Genomic DNA, 25,897 nt, shown 5'->3' with positions numbered 1-25,897 from the left:
ATCGGTTTTGTAGCCCAGAGAGTCAGCTGTGTACCTGATTCGTAAAGTGACTCTGGGCGCCGGAGGCCTCAGGTGTGAACTCCGACCTGGCCCGCTGGGTCTGGGTCGTGTCTGGGGGGTAGTGGGGGAGATTGGCTTCCCTTCCCTACCAGTCATCTGTTCATCGCTGCAGACTCATGGAGCCTCTCTCGGTATGGTCAGGGATATTTTATTTCTGGTCTAACCATAGAACAGTTTCCATAAGGCTCACCTACCCATTCGGAAGTCAGGGCACAGCTGGTCCCCAGGCACTGTCCCAGAGTGGGGCTCAGCCGGGCTTCCGGGCCTCTTTCCCTGGGCCAGCGGTGCTGATCCCTGAGAAGGTGGCGTGGCCTTTAAAACCTGCCAAGAAACCGTGGTCTCTGACAGCTAAGGTGCGGCAGATGCCCATCGGAGGACCGGACCGTGTTACACTCAGTGTCCACTGTCTTGTCGCAGCCGTGCGGCCTCCTGGCCTGCCGTGTGCTGAGCCGTCGGTTTGGGCTGCGTTTAGACACTACAGTCTGCGTGTGACAGTCACGACTCTGCCTGCGGGGAAGGTGCTTTACGTGCGCTTTAGAAAGCGCTCTGTCCAGAATGGAAGGGCCTCCTGACAGCCCTGAGAGACAGTGGGGCCCCACCCTGAGCAGCCTGAGGTGTCACGGGCTGCCCTGCCGGGGTCAGAGGTCCCTTTCAGGGCTACTTGAACCCCGGGGAAGCTGTCGGCGCAGACAGAGGCCTCTGTCCCCTCTCTGGGCAAAATGTCACTCAGGGGCGATGCCACTCATCTTTCTCCCGCTTCCCCTGACTCGTTTGGACTCTGTTCTCCACCCCACCCCACCTCTCCCCACCCCCACCCCACCCCGTGGTAATGAGTCACATGGCGGTGCTTTAGGTAAATTAAAACTAAGACTGCAGTTGCAGGCAGGAATTAAACCTTTCTCTCCTTGGTTATTCTGTTTGGCCCGCCCCCGACCTCATTTCTTCTCTCTCTTGAGAGTTAATTTTATATTGTCAAGAGGGGCCTTTTAAAATGGGGAGGGGAGGCTTTAAAATGGGGAGAGGGCTTTTAGAGTTTGTGCTTAAAGCAGGGTTTTACTATTATTTTAAATTAATTTTACCTGAAATATAACTTCTGTTTCAGTCATTGCACTCCAGGCTTTGTCTGATGTGGGAGTGCTTTATCTTTACACGAAATGTTTACAGATGAATTAAATATTTGATTATATTTTCTGATTAAGACACGAGAAAACATTTTAAAAACCTGCTTTCTCCTTCAGTGACAGAAAATCTGGTTCTCTTGCGCTAATATGTGAACTTATGGACATGAATGTTTATGAACTGATACGAGGTACGTAGAATCATCTGAAAGCTAATGTAAGAACTGACTGTAAAGCTTGTAGTTCATACTTGCTGGTGCTCAAAGTCGGTGCACTGGGGGGCAGTCAAGTATAAACACAGGGATGACCATCCGCCGGGAGGGGTTTCCCTGGTAAATGAAATGAGAAGGAAGGCTGCCAGCCGCCAGCCTGGCTGTGCGTGTGGGGAGGAGGATGGCGCGCAGGACAGCTGGGGCCTCCGCACTGTGGGTCCCCACTGCGAGGGTCCCTCTTCCCTCGGGCTCTGCTGCCGATCCACGTTCTGTTCTTGCCTCAGAGTAAGGCGGGGCTCGCCCCCCAAAGAATCCCTCACATGCAAGGGAACCTCCTTATATTTGGATCCTTCCACAGTCTCCCGAATGACAGACAGGGTGCTCATTCATTGACTTTGTCGTGAACAATGAAGCCCTGTTTAGGAGAGCATAGGCGGGCGGGGTGGGGGGGGGGGTGGGCGCTGGCCAGTCGGCTGGCTTTGGAGGCTTACAGAGGTCACCTGAGGGGAATGGAGAGGAGGAGGCAGATGTTTGGCCCACATTTAACAACTGTCCCGGGCGTGTGACCTCACAGTTGGTTAGATGTCAGGACAAGTGAGCCTTGTAAATATCACTGAGAAAGCCCGGAGGAAGTGCTGCATTTCACAGGTCACACTATGCTTAGGGGCCGAAGCAAGAAAAGAACCTCCTCATGTCACGTGAGGACCTGCTTATGGCTTGGGATGGACTGTCTGCGGCAGCCCCATAGATGCTTTAAAGCGGCCGGATCCGCCCAGGCGGAAGGCGTGCTCTGGAGAAGCGCAGTCACGCCGCGCCTGCCGCGAGGACACCCACGTTGAGCACGCCCGTGGGGAGTGCACACACAGGTGTTTTATGACGCGGGAGAGTGGGAACAGCATCATGGCTCACTGGCAGAGTTCACATGTGATTTAAAATACGTGGACACATTTTCCTACATGCATAAAAGTTGATGTAAAATGTTTGGATGCAAAAGCTTTTGGATCTTTTGGGGAAAATAGAAGATGTCTATCTGGGACTCTAGGGTATTTCTTATAATTATAAAACGTGTGTACTTTACTCATAGGTTTAATCTTGTTTTAAATGCAATTCTAACAGAGTTAGATCTGGCTTCTTAGTCTAAAACCTATTTAAAATAGAGCTCTTAGAAGGAGCTTCTAGAACTTGGCACACCAGCAATAGCAGAAAGTGACAGGGGACAGTCCATCCTGGGGGAGGCTGAGGGTATAGAACTTACACGTGATTCTGAAAACAACAACAGAGGTTGAGAGCCATCTGGGCGAACAGCTGCAAGTCTCCGGGTTCCACAGGACAGGTTAGAAAAGGCACGCCCCGCGGTGGGCGGTGGCGGCCACCACAGAGGAGAGGCAGGAAAGTGAGTCCGGTGTTTCTGAGAGTCCCATTTAAAACGATTGCAGTAGAGAAGTTGACGTTCAAGAAGTAAACTCGTTTACCTGGGAATCTCACTTGCCCCTCATGGGCCCGGGCAAATGAGGTGTTACCACGTGATTACGTTTCCTAGCACCTGCTGGCCCTTCACTCCATCCTCTGCGTGTGTAACTAAGAGAGTGCAGGCGGGAGCCCATGCAGCCGGGAGAATCAACACGGCCTCGCCAGTTCCCTTACAGTAACGTTGGTGCCAGTGAGCCCAGGTTTTACTCTGGGACGAACCTGCCTAACCGCTTCCTTGGCTCAGGGCAGTTCTCGGTGTGAGACAGGTGTCTCGCGTTGCTTCCTACAGTGGGTAGTTCAGAACTCAAGGCCAAGGAGTCATTTCCGGCAAGTTTCTATGCATCTAGACATTTGAGAAAGCTTTGTTCAGAAGTAAGTGTCTAATTTTCAGCAGCAGGGGAATTGTATCATTGGGGAAATTGCATCCATTTCTTCCAGTACCTGCCTCCAGGGGGAGACTGTGGAATAGGCTGTGCGATGTGGATGAGGGGCCACTGACTCACAACACAGACACGGTGCCGCCAGCAGGACGGTGCTTCGGTGGTCAGGGCGGCCTGGAGTCAGAGGTGTCAGAACCTGGGAGAGCGGCAGCAGCGATATGTCAGACACTAGGTGCTGGAATAGCATCCTGACTTCAGAGCTGTTAACCTGAACACAAAAAGTCTCCCTTAGATCATCGATGAAAGGCAGGGACTGGTAGTAGCTACTAGTTCATGAATGCTAGCCACATGCCAGGCACTGTTCTTAGCACTTTAGAGGAATGAACTCATGTTAGCCTCACAACAGCCCCGTCAGGCACATGCTGTCCTTGTCCCCATTTTAAAGATGAGGACGTTGAGGCACAGAGAGGTAGGGAACCTGACCAAGGCTCTGCACCTAGGAAGCAGTAGAGCTGGGGTCTGAACTGAGGCTGGCTCCCGAGTGAGTGTTCTTACTCACCCCACACACTGCCTCTGGGCAGCCCTCAGTGGTTGGCACTTTCATCATCATCCCCGGTTTATAGATGAGGAAAGAGCCTTGAAGGAGTAAGTGGTAACCCACAGTTAAGTGGTTCATAAGTAACAGAGCCAGAACTTAAAGTCAGGTCTGACTCAGAAACGTAACCATGCTGCCCTCTTGCCACCCTGGCCTTCCTACTCCTGGCCCTAGCTCAGTGCCTCAATGACTGGACGCTTCCTCATTGCTTGCTCTTGCCATGACACTGACTCACTGAAAATCAAAGCAATCACTAAAGCTTTTTCTAGTAGGATCAGGATTCATTTCACTTAAATTGGTCTCTTGGACAATGAGAACATTGAGTCGCACCGTTAAATGCTGGAACCAGTCAGTGAACCGAGGGACTGTTCCTCAGCCTTTGCAGAGCTGTCTGCGGTGTGCACAGCAGTGTCAGGGGCCGGCAAAGGGAGAGAGGCCGCAGAGAAGATGCATTTTTGCAGTCAAATGCTCTACCACTGAGCTATACCCCCGAGAAGATGCATTTTTGAATGCAGAGAGCATAGTCCCTCGTAGAGAGAAAACTGTATAAAGGCAAAATCACGAGGGAGTGACTTGCCTGGGTCGTTTTCTCGTCCTCCCGTAGATGTCAGATGAGGCAGAGGTGACTGTGGGCTCAGCTGGAGAGGGTAGCATTGGGCAGATGCAGGAGAGGGTCCTCGTTCACCGTGACAGGCCCTGGGCTGTCCTCAAGGTGGGGACCCAGGGGGAGCACGACAGACACAGCCCCCTCCCCCGGGGAGCTCACAGGTGAGGGGAGAGACAGCAAACCCGTGAGGAAGTGATCCAGAGCTCCAGACGGGCCCAGTGGTGTGAGAGGCACAGGCCGCTGCGGTCCAGAGGCACAGCTGGTGCACAGGCCCCGAGGCCACCGTGAGGTAAGAGGCCACTGTGGCCCCAACACAGGAGAAGGGTGGTAGGAAATGAGGTTCACAGGGTCGCCGGGCTGGGTAAGATTCAGATGATTCCGTGGGGTTTAAAGCAGGAGAGAGGCTTGGCTGGTGACTGAGCCTCGATCTAGGAACCAGGAGGTCACAGTTTGATTCCCGGTCAGCGCACATGCCCAGGTTTGGGGCTCCATCCCCACTAGGGGGCGTGCAGGAGGCAGCCGATGGATGGTTCTCTTTCATCATTGATGTATCGATCTGTTTCTCCCTCTCCCTTCCTCTCTCTGATATCAGTTTTTTTAAGAAAAAAAAAATGTTTAAACCAGGGGGATGGTATATATTGATTGGTGTTTAGACCAGTGTTTCTGAAACTATAGCAGAAAACCAGATTTGTTTTTTACTATGTTGTGACCAAACCATTTGTAAGTGCAGTAATTGCCAGGAAGAGGGCCCTGTGCTGGATGTCACAGCAATACTGCACTGCTGCCCAAGCTGCCAAGCAGTTGCTGTTCCTTTTCGTGGTCCCCGCTCAGACTGGGGGGTCCCGAGGCCGGCGTCAGTGTGCAGGCTGTGCTCTGAGGAGCACCTGTAGGGGCTGTCGGGCTGCGGTTTAAAGAAGAAAGGGACCGGACACAGATGTAGGGGTCATCCCTTTTCGTTGCAGACAATAGCGTGCATTCCTGCTAGTTTAACCGAAGGGTTTTATTATGTGGGACAGAGCTGACAGAATCGCCGGGGCAAGGGGGGCGGGGGGAGGCGGGGGAGAGGCCTGAAGCAACAGCCTCTAGTCTAGGGTGAGCCTCTGGGAAGTAGCTTCCCAAGCGATTCCCCTGGGCTGCTGAGGCCCAGCCACCGCTGCGGGCGGGAGCTGCCTGCCGTGATCCGCACCCTCGGGGCCTCTGCCTTCCCCTCCTCTCCTCAGCTCGTGGCTGGGGCTGAGGGTCTCTCACGAGTGGGTCAGACCACACCTGGAGCCCCACACGGAGGCATGTCATTTGGCTTTCAGCCTGGCGTGCTAGACGGTGGGTGGGACGGGTCTGGGGGGTGTGCCAGGGGGAGAGGAGTGAGGAGGGGGCACTCGGGAGGAATTTTCGGGGTGCTCCCATCAGAGTGAGTTAGTGACGTGGTGAATGGAGACTGGCTGTAACCTGGTCTGTTCATTCGGGGCTTGGCGCTCATGGCTCTGGACTCGTGCCCTCCACCGTGGGAAAGGCTGTTCTGGAACATCTGGAGGAGGGAGGCACGGTTCTCCCCGGATCACAGAGGCCTGCTCTTTGCCTGCTCTGCGTGTGATCCGGCCTCCTGTCAGCTTCCAGTGACTGCACTCCGATGGCTGGCTAGTTGTGCCCTCGCCCCTCGCCCTGGCTCCTCCTCCTCTGTCCGTGCTCCCTGACACAGACCTGCTGCTCGCCTGACACAGACCTGCTGCTCTGAGTGTCGGACTGCGCTGGAGTGTTAGCTCTCTGGCCTCCAGGAAGTGGGGTCCTGGCAGCTCCATCGTTGGTGTCCCCAGATGCCCATCATCCACCTGGATGATGTTTTGGACATTGAGTGTCATAGTTAGACTGTTTCCACCGGAAGAAGTCACGCCGTTCTGCTGGTTCACCTGCAGAGGCAGGAGTATGTTGTAAAATGTGAGAAAGCTGACAGGCTCCAGGGAGGTGGGGCCAGCTAAGCTCCGGTTGCTGAGGCCGTACGGTCCCCGGGCCACATGGTCCCCTCCTCCTCTCTTGGAGACATGGCCCCCCAGATCCTGAGACCCTCCGTTGTCAGCAGACGAGCCCGTGTGGAAATCCCAGTCACGGGCCGCCTTGTGGAGCGTGGGCTGTTGCAGGCCCAGTGGGCTGGCCCGGTCACCTTAGGGTTATATCTTCAGAGGCTGTGGGTGGGGCGGGCATCCTGAAATAAACCCATGATGCTGGGGAATGAACCAGGTGGGAAAAGGTAAAGCCAGCTTGCTGTAACCATGGCCGTAGCGACGGTTCATTTCCATGGGCAGCTCGGGCCGTGTGCGGGGTTACCACGCAGCCGCTGACTGTTCCGCCTGGCGTGACTGTGTCAGACTCGTTCAGTTGTGTGTTTCTATTTCATCAAATCTGACCCACTGGTTGTACGATGCACTCCACTGTTTTTAATGTACCGAGAGAGAGAAAAAAACAAAAAACATTGCCAATTCAGCTCTGACACGTAGCATTCTCATCGCTTAGCGATCGGAGTTTTATCGATGTTAGAAGAGAGCCCTTTGGGATCTACTTAGCCGGTTCCCGTGTCACTTTGTGCACGTGTACAAGGGAAAGTCGGGGTGAAGGTAGTCTGTCACGGGCTCCTCACACTTCCCGGGACGCAGAGTGATGGCTGGCTTTGCTTTCTGTACGTGTCAGTCTGCCGTTCAGAGTGTGGGTGGCGTCACCTTTTTACCCCTGTGCCAGTGGCACCGTCCTGGCGGTTCTAGAGCTGGTGCTTCGGGGGAGCCGTCTGGCTCCGTTGCCGCAGCTCGGACCTCCCACGTGGAGGAGCAGCACACCGGCCAGAGCCAGCGCGTGCACGGGATGCCGGGAGGTCGGGCAGGCGCTTTCATGGGGGGATCAGTTCTAACTCGGAGGGTTGCTGTGAGAGTCCAATAAAACGTGCCTGACTCGCTGCCTTCAACAAACTTTAACAGCTGTTATTATTTGACAGTTCATGGTGGAGCCAGCTCCACTTTAGAGGTGAGGAAATAGAATCTCAAAGAAGTGAGATAGCACTTGCCTAAGATGAGCAGCTTCAAAGAGCCGAACTGGGAGGACCGGTGCTTGGTGTGGCCGTGGTTGCTGAGAGGGGGTGCGGTCACAGCTCAGGCTCCTCGCTGAGTCTAACGTCTCACCTGCTTCCCTCTGCCGGTCCCGATCGCTGACCGCTCTCAGAGCAGTGGGCCGTGATGCAAGGCCCTCCTTTGCAAAGCACCGCGTGGTGCCGTGGGACACGGCCTCTGGGCCGTTTGGCTGTGCCATGGTGGACGCAGTGTGCACTCCAAGACTGACCAGCAAGGCCAGGCACAGGCCTGGGGATTGGGTCCCATGTGGGAAGGGGGGGGGGGGCGGGTGATTGGCCTGTCACAGTGCAGGCTGCACTGGCACACATTTCCTCAGTGAGGCCTGACAGCAAAGCCGTAGTTAAGCATTGTGTTCACATTACTAGTACTGAACGTGACATTCTTTAGAATCTCCCTAATGAGAACATTAACTTGGAAAAACTTCCCTGGTCAGGAGAGCTGAGAGAGACAAGGCGCCCGTCTCCATCAGTAGCTTCGCTCCATCAGCAGGGATTCTCCAGGGTGGGGAGGTGCCAGGGTGCGAGTGGGTGGGGGTCCCCAGGAGGAAAGGAGGTGGGCCCTGAAGAGGGCTCCTCCACTGGGGGCTGCAGGTCTTCCTGGGCTAAAACAACTGCACTTCGTTAGCCTGTGACCTCCCCGCTTGGAAATGGAAAGCTGCACCAGACAGGGCCCCAGGCAAACTGGGTTCACCAGTGACTCCTGATGGCCCCCAGGCAGCAGGTGGAAGGAGGGTCCTGGAGGAAGGCTGCAGACTAGGCCGCCTGTGATTCTTACTGACGCGGTTCTCACCAGCCTCAGAACGCCAGCACCGGGATTCCTGCAACTTGGTCCCCGTAGGTGGAATTCCGAGGGGCTCCTTTTGTAGTACACTCCGTGTTTCCTGTAAAACGGCTCCAGGTCATTTCTCACAGAGGAAGTTAGGTTTTCACATAGAATTAAATAAAAACAGAGTCTGCTTTTTATTTCAGAAGAGGGTCCAAGGACCATTAGTAATCGTATTTGGCTATTTCCTTGATTGTACAGGGAGAAGACATCCATTATCAGAAAAAAAAGTTGTACACTATATGTACCAGCTGTGCAGGGCCCTCGATCATATGCACAGGTACGCTCCGGAGACGCGCAGCTCCGTGGTAATGGGATGTGGTAACAGTCATTAGGGATGCAATGTAAAGGCATTTGAATGAACGAGGTACAATTAATTTTATCCTTCCTTTTATATTGAATGCAGAAATGGAATATTTCACAGAGATGTAAAACCAGAAAATATATTAATAAAGGTAAGGGCTTTTATACGAAAAGTTGATATCAGAATAAAGGTAGAATGTAAAACTTTTTTTAAATATATTTTTATTAATTTCAGAGAGGAAGGGAGAGAGAGAGAGAGATAGAAACATCAATGATGAGAGAGAATTATTGATCGAGCTGGCAACCCAGGCATGTGCCCTTGACCAGAATTGAACCCGGGACCCTTTAGTCCACAGGCCGACGCTCTATCCATGAGCCACACCGGCCAGGGCTAGAATGTAAGACTTCTCACTGGTGTGCTTTCAGTCCCAGTAACTGGGTACCAGGCTTGCAATAGGGTTTTGTCTCCTCATGCAGTTTGGAAAAGTGGTTTATTTAATAAATGTCATCAATATAGTTGTACATCTGGAAGGAAATAATTGTAGGCACCCTCCTCAGACTATGTACGAAAACAAACTCCATTCACATGATCACCGCAAACACTCGAAATATAGAAGTGGGAGAATCAGGACTTGGGCAGGTCTGTCTCCCTCCAAAGCCATAAACCTCTGCACACTAAAGCGACCACTTGATAGCCTTGGCGCATGTGTTCACCCCTGAAACCATCCTCACAACCCCGATGATGGACAAGCCCATCACCCCGAAAGTGTCCTCCTGCCCGTCCCCCGGCAGAGTGACAGCCTTTCTGTTAGTATAGAATTAGTTTGCGTTTTCTAGAATGTTCTAGAAATGGAATTAGGTAGTATGTACTCTTTTTTTGATCTGGCTTATTTCACTTTGAAATCGTCCCACAGTTCTTAGGTGTTCTGTTTTTCCGTTCTTTTTTCTCTGCCTTTCAGTTCGGGTTGTTGCTGTTGGCCTGTCTCCCAGCCCCCTGAGTCTCTCTCTCCCTGGCTGTGTTTGGTCTATCAATGAGCCCAGCAAAGTCATTTTTATTTCTGCTAATTTTATTAAATTTCTAGTGTTTCCTTGTGATTCTTTCTTAGAGTTTCCATCTCTCTGCTGACATTTCCCACCTGAACTTGCATGTTGTCTACTTTTTCCATTAGAGCCCTTCACAGGTGAATCAGGTTATTTTATTTATTTTTTAAATATATTTTATTGATTTGAGAGAGGAAGGGAGAGGAAGATAGAAACATCAATGATGAGAGAGAATCATTGATGAGCTGCCTCCTGCACGCCCCCTACTGGGGATTGAGCCCGCAACCTGGGCATGTGCCCTTGGCCAGAATCGAACCTGGAACCCTTGTCAGCAGGCCGACCCTCTATCCACTGAGCCAAACCGGCCAGGGCAGTCATGGTTACTTTAAATTCCGTCTGATAATTCTGAAACCCGTGCCATGTCTAAGCCCAGGCCTGATGCCTGCTTTGTCACTCCAGACTGCATTTTTCCTGCCCTTTATCAGCCTTACGCTTTCTTGTTGAGAGCCTGACGTGACCGGTTGGGGAATGGCAACCTCGCAGACGGCGGCAGAGCGGGGCCTCTTGGTCTTCTGGCTCAGAGATAGGCTGTGTTTAGTGTTCGCGGTAGCGTACATGCCAGAGGCTGCAGTCATTGGCAGCATGTATTTTGTTACCGAACGTGAGGGGTGAAGGAAATGGAAGGAATATCCCGAAACCCGTCTCCCTGGTCTGTCTGACGTGCCCGAGTGGGCTGGGGCGTCTGACTGTGGTGTGCGACTCGCTCGTAGACTCACACTGGGACTTGGCTTTTCCCAGGATCTGCAGACATTGGGAGATCGTGTGAAACATGTTCCCCTGAATAGAAGCACCTCTTCCTCACCGTCAGGGTCAGGGTCAGGGTACCTGGCATTTTACAAGCCAGGTTAGATGCTAGTGTTTTCCCGTTAGTGCATAAACATTTGAGATGCCTTATATTACAGCAGCGACTCTGTGAGACGTCATTTGTCCCTGCTTTTCTCCCCCTGCAGCAGGATATCCTGAAATTAGGTGACTTCGGGTCCTGCCGGAGTGTCTATTCAAAGCAGCCGTACACGGAATACATCTCCACCCGCTGGTACCGGGCCCCCGAGTGCCTCCTCACCGACGGCTTCTACAGCCACAAGATGGACCTGTGGAGCGCGGGCTGTGTCTTCTACGAGATCACCAGGTAGAGCCGCGGCCCCGTGTCCGCAGGCCGCCCGGGCCAGTGCACCGCTGTGTACACGTGCTGACGCGGTCCCACGGCAGGCCTCCCGCCAGGCCCTCCTTTACAGCGCCATTTCCCAGTCATCCTGAGGCTGTGACTGCCTTTGACTCACCAGAATGTATTTTGCCAGCACTCTTCCTACTTGCTGGTGATGGGGAACAGAACACTCGCAGCCCAGCCCTGGGCCTCTGCTTTCAGTTTCATCAGTGACATGATCGATTACCAAGCTAGGAACCCAGTAGAAATGTGCTTACTGCCACCTGGGGGGCCTGCCGGCAGGGGACAGGAGGTCTGGGGGTGAGGTGGGGGTGAGCATGGCCCCAGCCCTGCCCTGGAGGTGCAGATGCATCCAGCAGGATTCTCTGGCCACCTGGCACAGTCCCAGTCCTCACCATCCTCCCAGCCCCATGCCCCGCCTTCGTGCTTCACCGCTGGAGGCAGCGTGGCCTGGGAAGAAGGGAGGAGGCAAGGAGGGTGTCGAGGGGAAGCAGCCCTCGCAGAGGGTGGGGCAGCACCCCCAGGCTCACAGTGCGTTAAGGACTGGGGTGCATTTAATGTCTGGGCGATGCATCAGACGGAGAGCCCAGCATAGGCAGGGACCCAGGTCCACTCCCACCTGCTCAGCTGACTGCTTCATGAATGCAGACGTGTGTTCACACCTTTCTAGATCATTCATATTAATAACAGTTAGTTTTTGAGAGCTGAGTTGCGATTTCACTGACGCTAAAAGTGCCAACAGACCACCCTTTCTCTTGTGCTAATTAAATGCCATGAATTAATTTGGAAGGACGTTACAGGACGTCGGTGTCAAGAACGGCCAGGAGGAAGGGGACTGTCCTAACCACAGCCCCTTGTCACGTTCTTCCAGTCTGCAGCCCCTCTTCCCGGGAGCCAACGAGCTGGACCAGATCTCCAAAATCCACGACGTCATGGGCACCCCCGCGGCGAAGACCCTCACCAAGTTCAAACAGTAAGTGCCCCGTGCTCCCGGGGCCCCGTGTGGACTTGTGCCCTGCCAGGGCTGGCAGCACGGGGGCATGAGGGTGGGGCCAGTGCAGCCCCTCAGGCCTTGGGGGCCCCCCGGGGGTCCGAGAGGGGTGCTCTCCCTCAAGCATCACACAGTTCCTCCCGTCTTGCCGAGGCCTGGCAGTGAGGTTCTGGCGCTGAGTAGTTGCGCTCACACAGCACCGGGAGGCCTTTGGGTGGACGAGGTTCCCCGGCACCGGCTCCGGGCAGGGAGGACGTGGAGCAGCCACGCCAGCGCTGCCCCACACTGACACCCGACCGTTAGGCTGTGTGTGGGTCAGAGATGAAGCTCGGCGGGGAGTGGGGCTCCCAGGGAAGGCGAGGTGACAGCTGTTTGGGATTCTTGCTGCTTCTTTTTTTTTTTTTTTTAAATATATTTTATTGATCTTTCACAGAGAGGAAGGGAGAGGGATAGAGAGCTAGAAACATCGATGAGAGAGAGACATCGACCAGCTGCCTCCTGCACAACCCCCACCGGGGGATGTGCCCGCAACCAATGTACATGCCCTTGACCGGAATCGAACCTGGGACCTTCCAGTCCGCAGACCGATGCTCTATCCACTGAGCCAAACCGGTTTCGGCTCTGCTTCTTTTTTAAACTTTACTGCCTTCTTCTCAGCTGGAAATGTGACGTCAGTCTCTGACGAAGAGTACTTTTCTCCCATTTGTAGCGGAACAGGTTTCACCACCACCACCCTTTCTTTAAGTCTAAGACCTTAGAGCAGGTTGCGGGTCACAGCACAGCTGAGGGCTTGCCCTGCACGCACAGCCTCCCCCGCCGTCGGCCCCAGAGGGCCGTCTGTTAGAATGAGGAGCAGCATTGACCTGACCCGGCATTGTCCCCCGAGGTCCACGTTCCCACGAGGGGCCACTCTTGGGTGGCACCATCTGTGGGTTTGGACCCTGCGTATTCTGCCCCTTTAGGTCACAGACTGTTCCCCCAGTGCAGGTCCCTGTAGAGTGACAATGGCATGATTGTTTATTATCATTGGGCTTTTAATACAGGTCGAGAGCTATGAGTTTTGATTTTCCTTTTAAAAAGGGATCAGGAATACCTCTACAGACAGCCAATCTGTCCCCGCAATGCCTCTCCCTCCTGCACGCAATGGTGGCCTATGATCCTGACGAGAGAATCACTGCCCACCAGGCCCTGCAGCACCCCTATTTCCAAGAACAGAGGTGGGTGGTCTGGATGACTGGGGGGGGGCAGGTGCTGGCTGCTGAGCCGGGGGTGGGGGGATGCGGTGGGCCGCCCAGCAGGGTCCCTGGTAGCTCTCCCTGTCCTTTTCTGGAATATCTCCCAGAAGGGGCTGTTAGCGGCGCCGTGGCAGGGCAGGGGAGGGCTCTGTTAAGACTGCGGAGCCCGCCCGCACCATTGTGAACGCTGAACTCGCTGTAAGGTCTCAGCACGTGGGCGTACTGATTTGGCAGTACATGCTCTGAGCTGTCCGACTCCACACCTCTGTCCACTCCTGCGTGTGACCGTGGAGATGACATCTGACTCAAACCTTGAGGCTGGGGCAGGGGTGGGGGCCTGGGGCAGGGCCATTCCCAGCCCAGAGACTGTGGCTGAGACAGAAAAGGAAAAATAGTTCAGATAGTTCGCGTGGAAAGTAGAGCGGTGACCGCGCCGTGACCAGCACCCCTGGAGACAGACAGCAGCTGTGTGCGGTTCTCAGCGGGGCGCCCGTCTTCCCCCTTGCAGGGCCGCGGAGAAGCAGGCTCGGGGCAGCCACAGAAAAGTGGCACCGGAACTGCTCAGTAACAAGTGGCAGATTTCCAAGGAGGGCAGCAAGCAGGTACGGAGGGAGCGGTGAGCGGGGGGTGGCTTGCAGCGGACTGCACACCTCAGGTGGCTGGTGTCGGAGCGAACCCCACCTGCGAGGGCTCCGTTGCCCCACCCTTCTGCCCCACTAGCTAAGGGTCAAGGACAACATCTGTGAGCAGGCCAGTCGGGGGCGGAGGGGTTCCTCCAGCCCAGGAGTCACTCCTTGTGCCCTCAGACCCACCCAGAGGGGGCACAGAGAGCTACACACCGGCCCAGGGGACCCAGCTCGCCAGTGACCGCCCAGAGCGTGCCGTCTGCTCGGCCAGAGCGTGAGCCCCTCGGGCTCCAGACGAGCGCGCCCCCCCCCACCCCCCCGTCACAGAGAGTTTCACACGGCGGCTTAGAAACGACAGCCTCCCTGGGCAGCACCTTCATTTCTGTCCACGCGCCATGTGCTCGGCCCCCAGTGTTGCAGCCATTCAGCGTCACGTCCACTTGTCCCTGCTTTTACAGCGTGTCACTGCGCGCTGGGGCTGGGGACGCACGTGCACCTGCAGCCAGAACTCTGGGCGCCCCGGCCCACCTTCCAGTCTGCCCCGGCCACGCCCACGCGTGTCTGTGAGGCCACAGAGCAAGCACTGTAGGCTTTGCGACCATAAGGTCTCGTCACAGCTGCCCGCATGGACATGCGTAAAGGAATGGTGGGGCAGTATTCCCATAGAACTGTGGACGCTGCCATTTGAATTTCATAGACTTGACACGTGCCAGGAAAGCATTTCCAACTACGAACGAGGTAAAAGCCATTCATAGTTCACCGGCCGCACAAAAGCAGGAGGCGGCCGGTTGGCTGACCGGGGGAGCTGGCAGTAGGACCCCCACGGCCTCGGCTTGGCCCCAAGGCAGGCCGGCCCGCCCCGTGGCTGCACCAGGGCCAGACCCACACGCACCAGCCTGAGGTGCAGACGCCTCCCGCCCGGTGTGGGGCCACCTCACTTTGGGGTGGCCAGGACGCCTGTGGTCTAGTCGCACCTCGTGGTCAAGAAGTTCCTTAGGCAGAAGTGACACCAAAGAGCCTCTGTTTCCCCTGGTTTCCGTGGAGACACCACCCGTGTGCTCAGCTGACCTGTGTTTTGTTTCAAGAAACAGCCCCTGAAGCAGGAGGAGAGCCGGCCCCGCAGACAGGGCCCGGCCTACCTGATGGAGCTGCCGCAGCTGAAGCTCTCCGGGGCCACCAAGCTCTCGTACTCCAGCCCCGCGCTGCAGACGGTGTTCAGACCTGGCGGGAGCGGGAAGGTCCCGGTGCTGAGACCCCTGAAGTGTGGGGGCGCGAACCAGAAGGTAGCACCTCATTAGCTCCCCTCCACGCTGCTCCTGCCGCCGTCCTGGCCTCCCCTGAACGTCTGTCGTTTCCTTTTCAGGCAGATGCTCAGAAGGACATCAAGCCTAACCTGAAGCAGTACCACCTGCCCACGATAGAAAGGAAAGGCGGGGGGTACTGAGCAGCGCATCCAGCTCGCCTCGGAGCCTCGGTGCGGGCTCAGTCCTCCGGGCCTGGCGTCCGGAGCGCAGCGCACACGCCAGCGGCACAATGGCCTGGGGCCGCCAGCCCCGCTGCTCGCATCCTGAAGGCAGCCGAACTGTATGTTCCGCTCTAATACACGTGTAAAACCACCTCCCTCGAGGGTGCCATTTCACTTTTGTAACCTAAGACTTTGGGACAGGAAATCTTTTGTATTTTTATATGAATCCAAACAGAAGTTAGAGTTTATATTTGTTATTTAGGCTTGGCTCCCCCGCGGGCTCTGCGTGGGCTTCAGCACATCGCCAAGAGCACTGTAGCACGTGGCTGCGTGAGGATAGGCTGACTTTCATTAAAGAATAGCCCTCGTCACAGTATTTCCTTGTGATACCGTTTGCGCTGACCAGGTCACCACCCCGTCCTTTGTTTTAGCTTTTGTGAACAGATGGGGGACTGATCTTGGGAAGACTTGGGTGCGGCTTGATTTTGTTTCACTGGAGAAGCCCTGGGAGGAAGCCCAGGGCTGTGCCCGGTGCCCTGGTGCCGCCCAGGGAGCCGCAGCCGGCGCGGTGGTGCTGGGCACGCGGGCAGGCTCCCCCGTGGCCTCAGCGTCGGAGCTCCTGAGGCCCAGCTGGCTCCCCTGAGTAGAGAACGCCGCTTCCTGCTGGGCTGGGGGCGCCGACAAGCTGGGCACAGAAGAAACCTGTTCCTGTGGAGCGGGCGCTGCAGAGACGCGGCGCTGGAGGGCAGGGTGTGGGCCCGGCCGCCGGCAGAGCCAAGACCCTGTGGAGCCCCCCTTTTTGTCCCTGTAACCTAATCATTGAGTGTTCCTTCTTCTCATCTTCTCCAACTCACGTTTAAAGCACATTTCTTGAGCTCGTTTTTCATCTTCCTGTTGTCTTTTAAGACAGATCTGACACCCCTCTGAGCTCTCCTGTGGCCACCACCTCCCGTCCACCTCACAGCAGGTGAAGCAGAACCAGTGACAGCACAGCTGGGCTGTGGAGGGTGGACGTGGCAGCCACAGGAGGGGCAGGTTGGAATCAGCATTTTACAGGCTCGGGGCAGAGGACGGGCATGAGCGTGGACACAGGTGGGGCCACGTGGGGCAGAGATGCCCCGGGAGGGCCGGTTCAAGGCTTAACGGTGACATTCAGAGCTGGGTGACATTCACTCGGGAAGGTTTGGAAAGAGCTGCTTTTTAGACCCACGGGAGACCGCAGCGGGCTTCGGGGCGGCGCGGTGGACGTGGCGCTGGGCGGAAGGGCGGTTCTGGGTCATGTGGGAGCAGAGGCAGTTTCACAGACGGGCAGGAGGCCAGAAACGAGGTGCTGGGCCCAGCGAGGAAGGGCCAGGGAGGTGCCCCAGAGGCGTGAGCAGTTGCTGGGCCTGAAGAGGGAGGGGCCTGCAAGGTGGGCGGGCCCACACCGAGTCCGTGGGGTGGGGCCAGAGAGCCCCAAAGAGGCTCTCGGGCGCACATTTAAGGACTAACAGGTATTTGGGTTTAGGAAAACTGTTACCCCCTGTAAGTATATCCAATCTGAAAAAGTTTTCTGCGTACCTTTCTGAGAGAGCCAACTCTGGGTGCTGCTTCTCGGGAAACCCACAGCCCCGACTCTGCAACAGTCGCCGCCCAGGCAGGGGCAGTGGGCTGGGGGCTCTCCGAGCAGGCCAGGCCCGAGAAGGACGAGCGCTGTCCACCAAGTAAGGCCCTTTAGTTGCGTTTGGCCTCTGGAATAAACAAGCTCTGAAGCCCCCAGGCCCTCAGGGGCACGTCCCCACAAGCCTGCCTCCACGGAGGGGCAGTGTGATTCCCTGGCCCACGGGGCTCGAACATCAGTGCACAAGGCCAGTCCAGGTTCCCGCAGATCGGCGAGCAGGGCTTCCTGCGTGGCCAGGAGCTCACGCCCACCTGCTCTTGGCTGGGCAGCCAGTCTCTGGGCAGCCGGAGTGGCTCTGGCGCTGTGCCTGTCTGCGGGCCCCACATGGTGCCAGCCAGGGCTTAGGGCACAGGAGGCCTCCTCGCTGCCGCCAGAGCCCTGGCAAGGTCTGCCCTCCGAACTGGAAAGCTTGTGGACGGCGAGGCCATTTAAGCCTTTCTGGGCAATGCTGTTAAATGGCTCCCAACGCAGAACTCTAGAAGGGGAGAAGTCTCACACGTCCTCGACCACCATCCTGTCGAACTCGCTCACTCCACACGTCTACTGAGCACCTGCCGAGTGCCGGGGCCTCCTGAGCTCAGCTGGAGGGGGCAGCTGGGGCCGAAACAGACAGCCCGACTGCTGTTGACTGCAAAAGGAGACAAGTACCAGTTGTAACAGTTGGGATTTTTATACTGTGCATATATGTATATATTTCACATATATATGAGACTTTAATTACATTGAATCTTAAAAGTAAAAAGCAGGAAAACTTCACTTACTATTTATTTTTTTGGTTAATCTTCACCTGAGGAATATTTTATCCATTGATTTTTAGAGAGAGTGGAAGGGATGGGGGAGTTCAGGGGGGACATGGACTGTGGGGGGTGGACAGAAAAACATCATTGTGAGAGAGACACATCACTTTGTGCCCCGACCTGGGCTGGGGATCAAACCTGTGACCCAGGTATGTGCCCTTGACCGGGAATCAAACCTGTGACCCTTGGGTGCTGGAGCCAATGCTCTAACCACTGGAATACACTGGCCAGGGCTCATTTCTCATTTTTCACTGCAGCCCCCAAAGAACGATTTAAAATAGAAACAACCTCCTCAGATGAGCAGCGAGCACCCTGCCGAGAGCCCTGCTCTGAGTTACTCTTCCCCTCATGATTCGGGTGACATCCGCCTCCCACGCGTGGCTGAGGTGCAGCTCTTAGCTCCTGCATCGTCATACTCCCTCGAGACCGGGTCCGGGTGAGAGTTTCTGAGCAGTAGTGGGTCGCTACACTACAGTTTCACCTGGGAAGTGGCCTGGTTTGGGGATGATGATAAACGCTGCAAACAAAGCAGGTTACATTAATCCAGCAAACAGGGCCTCGGAGGGTCCCAGCCACTCACCTCTCCGCAGTCTGACGCCACCGGAACAGACTCCTGCTGGTTAGGAGCCAGTTGTGACAGATCCTCCACGTTCGCCTACTGAATTTGTCCAGATCCTTCCTGACAGTCCTGCCTGGTTGGAACCAGAACCCACGGAACCCGGCTCTGCGTGGATTTGGGGCCAGGTGGCTGGGGGACAATGTGGGCTCTCAGGGCCTGGGTTCCTTGGGACCTCATTGGCCTTAAGGTGAGGGGCACCTGCCAGGGGGGCCCTTCCCCACCTTCCCCAAGGGCCACAGCTCAGGGCCCCAGAGTACTGCCCACCCAGCCCCTCAGAGGCAGGCCCCTCCATTGAGAGTTTAGCAGCACTTATTTTTATGTATGTATGTATTTTTAAATGTTTTTGTTGATTTTAAGAGAGGGAGAGGGAGAGGTGAGAATCAGTGATTGGCTGCTTCCTGCAAGCCCCCTACTGGGGATTGAGCCCACAGCCCGGGTATGTGCCTGAACTGGGAATCGAACCATGAGCTCTTGGTTCATGGGACTACGCTCAACCACCGAGCCACACCGGCCAGGCTCATTCAAATTCTTTGTAACCTCTGAGAACCGTGTGGCCAACTACGGCTCTGAAACCTCTCTGCTCAGCGGGCAGGAGGGATGAACCCCTCCTGGGTCCTCCAAAAGCCTTTCTAGCCCGAGGCCCTTCCCGAGTCCCAGGCGGGCCTCCACCCGAAACCACTGAGAGGCTGGTTTCGAGGCCGACACTAAGGGCCTCTTTTAAGAGACACACGGGACAGCTGTTTCTTTCGACAGGCAGCCACACATGGAAGAATGGACTTAATGTTTTTTCTAGTTATATAAATAGTATAAACTGTTTTTAAGGATAGAAAGTGTGTGTCCTTCTGAACTTGCTGCAGACCTAGCAGTGTGAAGGGCTCAGAACCGACTCCGTGCCGAGGAACAGTACCTGCTCCTGTGGTAGGGGGTCCGAGCAGGGCACTCCGAGGGCGCAATGTCTGGCTGCGCCTGGCAGCTTCGAGTTGAAGGCAGGAGCTGAAGGCTCGGAGGACGGTGGCAGGAAGGCTCTGAGAGGTGGCTGCCCACCTGGAGGGAGGCAGACAGCAGGGAGCTCCCTGCCAGCAGCCTTGCCAGCTGTGCCCCAGGCCCAGGCATCTCAGGACACAGCAGGGGCCTGACAGGACGATGGGGGCACCAGGCCCTGCCCAGGGGCTGTCTCACCTTTACCTCCCCCCGCTCTGGGGTCCAGCTGGGGGCTGACCTCTGTGACCCCTGTGCTCAGCACAGCGATGGCTGCTCAGGATAACCTGCCTCCTGAAGCAGGCCTGCTCCACAGCTGGCTGAGGTCAGTCCCTCCCCACATAGGACACCCGCGACCTCTGATACTCGGAACAAAGGTTCCCTTCTATGTTTCTAATCACGAGAAACAGCAGTGACAAGAGGCAGCCATTCCCGTGTCCGCTTGGTCCACATTGCCGAGGCCCTTATTCTTACAGCTCTTCCTTTTTGGGTCACAGGTTTTATAAAGCTTAGCTGTCAAAGTGACAGTGAAAATTATCTACATTTATAATTCATTCACACATTTGTTCGTCAGTCCCAAAGGCAACCCGCAGTCCTTCCGAACGTCCAGTGCGTCAGTCTCTCGCTGTCACAGTGAGATGGGGGCAGCGAACACCAAGGCAGGGACACGAACATGGTTTTCTTAAAATGATAAGTAACAACACTGATACTAAAGCGCCATTCATTACTGCAACAGTGAAGAACTGAATTTACCAGCATTTCATGTTAGGAAGGCTCTTTGTGAAATTTATTCAAGTTGTCAAGAAATTAGATGAAAATATAAAAAAGGAAATACATACAAATTTTACTTTTGATTTTCACTAAAAATAAATATTCATACAATTTTATACAGTGTCACCTAACATAATCTTTAATAAACTTAGGTATACAGAAATAAAATATGCAAAAACTTTTACACTTTTCAATTGAGAGACAGCAACTTATGACACAAACATCATGTAACAGATGCAGCCACGGATGAGGCCAATGCCTGTGGGCGGCTTCCCCCCACCAGGGGTGTGTTCCCACGTGTGAGCTGGGCTCTGGGTTTGGAGGGGAACAGCTGAATACAAGTGCTTTTCTCTGCAGCCCTGGCCTCCACCTCCCAGGCTGCTGAGCCCATGAGGGCCGGCGTGCCGCTCGGCCCCGGGTCACGCCCGGGCACACAGAGGCTCCGGGCTGAGGGAGGAAACCCCCTGTGCGGACACAGGGAGACGGTCACAACCAAGGCCCACTGCTCCCGCTGGTCCACCCACACACCGGCCCCAGGGCCAAGCTCTCCCGCATCTTTCCTGCAAAACCCCAAGTGGAACTCTGCTTTTAGCGCCTTCTCAGGCAGCCAGACGCACAACACGGGGCGCCCGGTTCCCACGCCCTCCCTGACCCTGCGGCTGCCCCCTCACCCCTTGAGCTTCCTGAACAAACAGATCACATCTCCCTCCCAGGCAAGAGGGGACGTGACCCTTGTACACTGGCACAGCCACCTGATAAAGCGGCCTCATGGACTGCAGTGGGAACTTGAAACTTGGCAATTTCTTACAAATTCAAGATGCAACCCTGGAAGTGGAGGAAAGAGGGAGAAATGGCTTCCTGGCTACCAGCCAGCTGGGACTTGGCCGGAGCCGAGCCCGGGTCGCCTGGGAGGGACACCGCCCGTGCCTGCAGAACCTGGGAAGTGCCGTGGGGCTCCTCATGGCATGCGGCTCCTCGAGGTTTCTGAATGTCTGAGACAATCATCTCTGCTATGACTTACTTGTCTTTCCACTCGTCCATCCCTCTAACCTAAGGCATTTACTCTTCTTAGTCCCAAGCCAGTGGCTCACAGGAGAACACTCCAAAATGCCAGAAGGTTCAATTGGCACAAAAGACAAAATTAAGATTCTTAACCACTATTTGTTTAAGTAAATTTAGAACCTAAAGTTACTGGTTATTTAAAAGTGGCTGCCTATTCCCTCTTACATACTTGCTTTAAATCAAGGCTGTGTCTCTAGCCCTCGGGGGACTCTGAATCATCCTGCCCTGCCCCATCAGTGGGGCCAGAGCTGCCTCAGCGAAGCCCGGCTGCCTGGCCGTGGCCGGAGAGTGGCCGGCACACAGCCAGGAGGGAGCCAGCTGAGGCCTCTGGGCCTCACTTGGGCCCCTGCTCTCCACCCTTGCTTCCGTGCTGACAGAGGAGCTTGCTGACCGAGTGGTAACGCCTCCTCTTGCCCATGCCTTTTATTGCAGAGGGCAGGTTGAGAAGGGACATTTCTGCTCAAGACAATGTTTAAGCTGGAAATTGACAAATTTCACTGAGGAAGCTCACATTTGGGAGAAAGAACTATGAAAACACTCCCCAGATTTCTCTTAGTGCCTCATCCACCCGGTCAGGACCCACCACTCCAGTCCCCGCCCCTCCTGCCCCTCTTGTCCCACCCAGGTCCGCAGGAGCCAGTACTGGAGCCGGTCTGAGGGGAATGGGAGGAACTGCCGGCCCTGTGCAGCACCCTCTTCTCCTCAAGCTGGTCCTCCCGCCTGCAGGAGAGGGGCTCTGCTGGCTGTCAAAGGGGGGGCAGGTATCAGAGGAGCGGAAGCCTGTGCCTCCCCAGCACCTGACACCCAGCAGGGGCCCCAGGCAGCCTCCCAGACAGGCAGATGGACCCCCACACCAGCAGAAACTGGAAGAACGAGAAACGGACAGGAGCCTGGCAGGGTGAGGGGTGGAAGAGACAGGCACCACTGGCTCCTGTGAGCACACTTTCGAGTTTTTAAAAGGAACAATACCCTCCTCTTACCCTCACCCAAGTGTCTCTCAGGCAGGTCACTGCCAGGGCACCAGCAGCCCCTCCTTTACCGCGGCCGCGCAGCCGAGGATGCTGAAGGGCAGGAAGAACCAGAAAGCGCCCCGTGTCGAGTGTGAGTCATGCCGGGAGCAGTGCGAGAGAAGTGCAAGGGCATCGTAACCTTCCCCGTAAAGGCCGCTCACCTGGGAGCAGCCACTCTCCACTTAGGCCAAACACAAAGTCCTGAACTTTGAAACTTCTCAATGCCTCGGAAGCCTTTGAAACGGAATTTCTAAAACTAGGTAGGAACATAAAACTGCACATGGAGTGTTGGTTCCTAATCTCTCCATCTGGCAGCCTCCAAAGTTGCCGGTCCATGGGCCACTGTCTTTGCTACCTTAGAACATGAACATTTAGGGACAAAGGGCCACGTCTAACAGTCGGTAGAGAGGATGTCATCATTCCCACGGGCTGTAATGCATCAACGGGGGAGGTGCCCCTTGAAGGCCACCCTGGACCTCCTGTGGCAGAACACGGCCACTGCGACCACAGGTGACAGACACCACCTGCGTTACGGAGCATGACGGGTGAGGTGTGGGTGGGCTTCCCGGGAGGGCGCACTGAGAGCGCACAGAGCCTCACGCATCAGAGAGCTGAACATCCAGGTCTTCACTTCGCTGAACGGCATTCACTACTCAAACCAGCACATGTTATCAGCATCGCTATATTTAATTACAAAAGTGTGCAAAACAGAACAAACCTAAATGACCAAAATAAGTTAACAAACCAGATAATCGTCATCTTGACATAAAACACAGAGCTCAAAGAACCATCGCATCCATCTGAAAGCTGGGATTTGAAACTCCTCCACAGCTGAGAAGGGTCATAGGGACTCAGGATCAAACACTGCAGTTTCCCCCGGGAGCAGCGGGTCCATCCAGTGGGCACCTGGGCCGGGGTGAGGTGCTGGGATGGAAGCCTGAGGGCCAGGCCAATATCAGCATCCCAAGAATAACCCTGGAAGGACCACCACCCGACAATAAGGGGCACCCTGCAGGTGGACTTCCCCTCTAGTGTGAAAACCAAACCTGGACTGCCCGGGGTGGGGACGGGGGGTGGGGGGGAGACAAGGAGGGGATCAGGAGGGTCTGTCAGTCTGTACAAAACAAAGCTAAAGAGGCTGCCCAGGGCCTACACTCGTGAGCCTTCGTGACCAAAAAAACCTCCCAAGAAATAAAAAAACAAAATCCGCCCCAAAACAAAAGAAAATGAAACCTCTTTTTTCTTGTTGGAAAAAAAAACAGGCAAAAGCGCACTGGACAGAAAAGGTCTTGGCTTCCGTGGCAAGAGGCACTTCTGACACGTGCGGTGGGCAACCTCGGCCTGCAGTTCACGGGAACCGCCCAGGCTTGAGGAACGTGGGTATTTTATTTAGTGCACAGAATCTCAATCAAAGTGGTACAAACTGCTTCTTTGAAAAAAGATGTTTATTAAACAATTTTAATTGTCATAAAATGACTAAAATGGGTTTTAAAAATTAAGGCTCTTCTCTTTCTGTGGATTGCCAGAACAATGTAAAAATAATATCAATCAACCCTGCTGAACGCTTTGTTCCTAAAGTTAAATTTCATAGATTCCTAAACATTTTATGATTAAGATAAAAAACTGGACTATAAATGACAGTCAGTGGCCGTCCGTGCTGAACACGCTCTGATCAGGTGTACAATTTTCTAATTGAGTAGTTAAGCAAAAATATTCCAGTTAAAGCAGAAATTTTAATTTTAGCTTTTTAATTCATTGTTTCCCCACACTGTCATGATTTTCCTAAAATCGAAATAGTCTAAGACAGGAGCGCTCACCTTGGGACTCTATATACTCCCAGGAGGGTGACGGACTTGGCTGGCAATTAGTTTGATTATATTTTTTAAACGTTCTAAGGTGAATTATCAAATGATTCAGAATTACATGGCATGCAGTATCCAAAAGTATGGCTCTGATGCATTTAGATTTACATTAAGAAGTGTCATTCATTCATTGTACACCCACCCCTCCCACAAGGAAAAAAAATCACTACCTACTCAAGTTCTCGGTCTGGTGCAGCGTTAAGGATTCAAACTTACCACTTTCCCAGGCCTTCCCCATGTGCAAACAAACCCCTCCTGACAAGCAGTGACTACACAGTCTTCAAGGAAAATCAACACAGTCAGCCTTTCATGTGCTATCTTTTTACAGATGAGCGGCTCTAACAAGGGAACGTCTTCCATTCGAGGACACAGGGGCGTGCCCAGAGTTTTAGCGGGGTCCGTTTTGGTTTTGGTAACTAGGTTCAGTTTGTCACTGCTCTTGCTAGAAATGTGTCCCATGCTATGGTTTCGCTTGTGATCTTTCTCGTGGTGCCGGTCCTTCCGGTCGTGTAGGGAGAGTGTTGCGAATTTGCTGACCCCAGACGCGATGGCCCCATCGGCGACGTTGCTCTTGCTGCCAGCGTTGGAGACAGTGGAATGTGGGAGGCTGTTGGACCGCGGTAGAGGGGGGGGCGCAGAGCTGCCAGGTGTCGAGACGCTGTTCCCAGTGCTCCCGGCTGGAGGGCTCGTGGCGTTCATGACATTTGTGTGTGTCCGTGCCCTGGAGAGGGGCTGGTGAGGGAAAAGGATATCTTCCGTGAGGTCCCACAAGCAGAGCTGCGTGTCCTGGCCCACAGAGCCAAACCGGTACGTGACACTGACGGGGCGGCTCTCCGTGGAGTTCCGCTTGGACAGCCTGGATTGGGTACTGTTTGCTCGGTCTCTGCCAAAGTGGAGCAGGTCCTGGAAGTCCTCGTCACTGCCACTGAACTCCATAGGGTCGCTTTCTTCTACACTCGTGGTGTAGGGGTCAAACGCCACCACACTGACCCAGGACTTGTGCCCGTGGCCTCGAGCTATCACTCGGCCGTCTACAAAAGACCAGACTGTCACCAGGTCATCCTCGCCCCCCGTGACGATGTACTTGCCGTCCGGGCTCCAGCACACGCACAGCAAGCCTCCAAAGTAGCTTTTCATGGTGCCGTGCAGCTCCACAGAGTCAAAGTTGAACACCCGCAGAAACCCGTCCTGGCTCACGCACGCCAAGAACTTGCCATCTGGGGAGAAAGCAAACTCGTTGAGGGCCCCCTCGCCCACCGTCCACTTGAGGAGAGGGTTCCTCGTGGATTTGCTCTTGCAAGTGTGCACGGCGAAGCTCTCGCCCTGCTTCAGGAGCTGGTAGTGGGGGGCTGTGGTGCCACAAGAGTGCTCCACATTATACAGGTACATGTTCCCACTCGAATGGGCTACTAGGAAAAGGCTTTCCGAACCGGGAACCCATTTGACACAGGTTACTCGTGACTTGTCTATTAGTCTCTGTGAAGACAAAGGAGAAGACGTTATCACAATGGGGAGCTTAACTGTCTATGTTCCAGCAAGAAAGCTGTCTGCTGCTCGGTGACAAGGGACAAGTCACCCGGGCATGCCACTCTCTCCCGTGGCCAACCAGGCCAGCGAAGAGCGTTCTGGCCGCTTGAACAATGACTTTCTACAACTGCACTTGGGTGTGAGGCCACTGGCCTTCACAGAGGGAGCTGATTATTCAACAGCCACTGTGCCAGGTGCTGGGACCCTGGAGAGGGACAGCCCCTGAGCACTTGACATTTCTTCCACTAGGAGGCTCTGGATCCGAGTCACTGCACCTACACAGCGTCCTCTGTGAGGACCCAGGGAACCCGCAGTGCTGGTCTCACATGAGCGGACTACACCTGCCCCTGC

At 54.9% G+C, this 25,897-nt stretch overlaps 2 protein-coding genes across 6 annotated transcripts in view; one reads left to right on the top strand and one right to left on the bottom strand.

The window, feature by feature from the left end:
• Window positions 1-15,631, top strand: part of MOK (MOK protein kinase) — a 28,485-nt gene extending 12,854 nt beyond the window's left edge. The window contains exons 4-12 of the mRNA XM_008154792.3: window positions 1,299-1,369; window positions 8,576-8,654; window positions 8,781-8,829; window positions 10,729-10,907; window positions 11,815-11,916; window positions 12,978-13,151; window positions 13,678-13,771; window positions 14,881-15,078; window positions 15,159-15,631. Of these exons, the coding sequence (XP_008153014.1) occupies window positions 1,299-1,369; window positions 8,576-8,654; window positions 8,781-8,829; window positions 10,729-10,907; window positions 11,815-11,916; window positions 12,978-13,151; window positions 13,678-13,771; window positions 14,881-15,078; window positions 15,159-15,239 (1,027 nt within the window). The 3' untranslated portion in view covers window positions 15,240-15,631. The remainder of the gene's footprint in view (window positions 1-1,298; window positions 1,370-8,575; window positions 8,655-8,780; window positions 8,830-10,728; window positions 10,908-11,814; window positions 11,917-12,977; window positions 13,152-13,677; window positions 13,772-14,880; window positions 15,079-15,158) is intronic.
• Window positions 15,632-22,823: 7,192 nt separating this feature from the next.
• WDR20 (WD repeat domain 20) overlaps window positions 22,824-25,897 on the bottom strand; it is a 51,358-nt gene continuing 48,284 nt past the window's right edge. For 3 of the 5 annotated variants that reach the window (XM_028130008.2, XM_008154756.3, XM_008154759.3), the window contains one exon: window positions 22,824-25,495. In XM_028130008.2, the coding sequence (XP_027985809.1) occupies window positions 24,218-25,408 (1,191 nt within the window). In that variant the 5' untranslated portion in view covers window positions 25,409-25,495 and the 3' untranslated portion in view covers window positions 22,824-24,217. The remainder of the gene's footprint in view (window positions 25,496-25,897) is intronic. The other 2 variants (XM_028130017.2, XM_028130021.2) reach the window with 1 other exon arrangement.

This window comes from Eptesicus fuscus, chromosome 5 (genome assembly GCF_027574615.1).
Source record: "Eptesicus fuscus isolate TK198812 chromosome 5, DD_ASM_mEF_20220401, whole genome shotgun sequence".
Lineage (NCBI taxonomy): Eukaryota > Metazoa > Chordata > Mammalia > Chiroptera > Vespertilionidae > Eptesicus > Eptesicus fuscus.
This window is presented reverse-complemented; position numbering and strand designations above follow the sequence as displayed.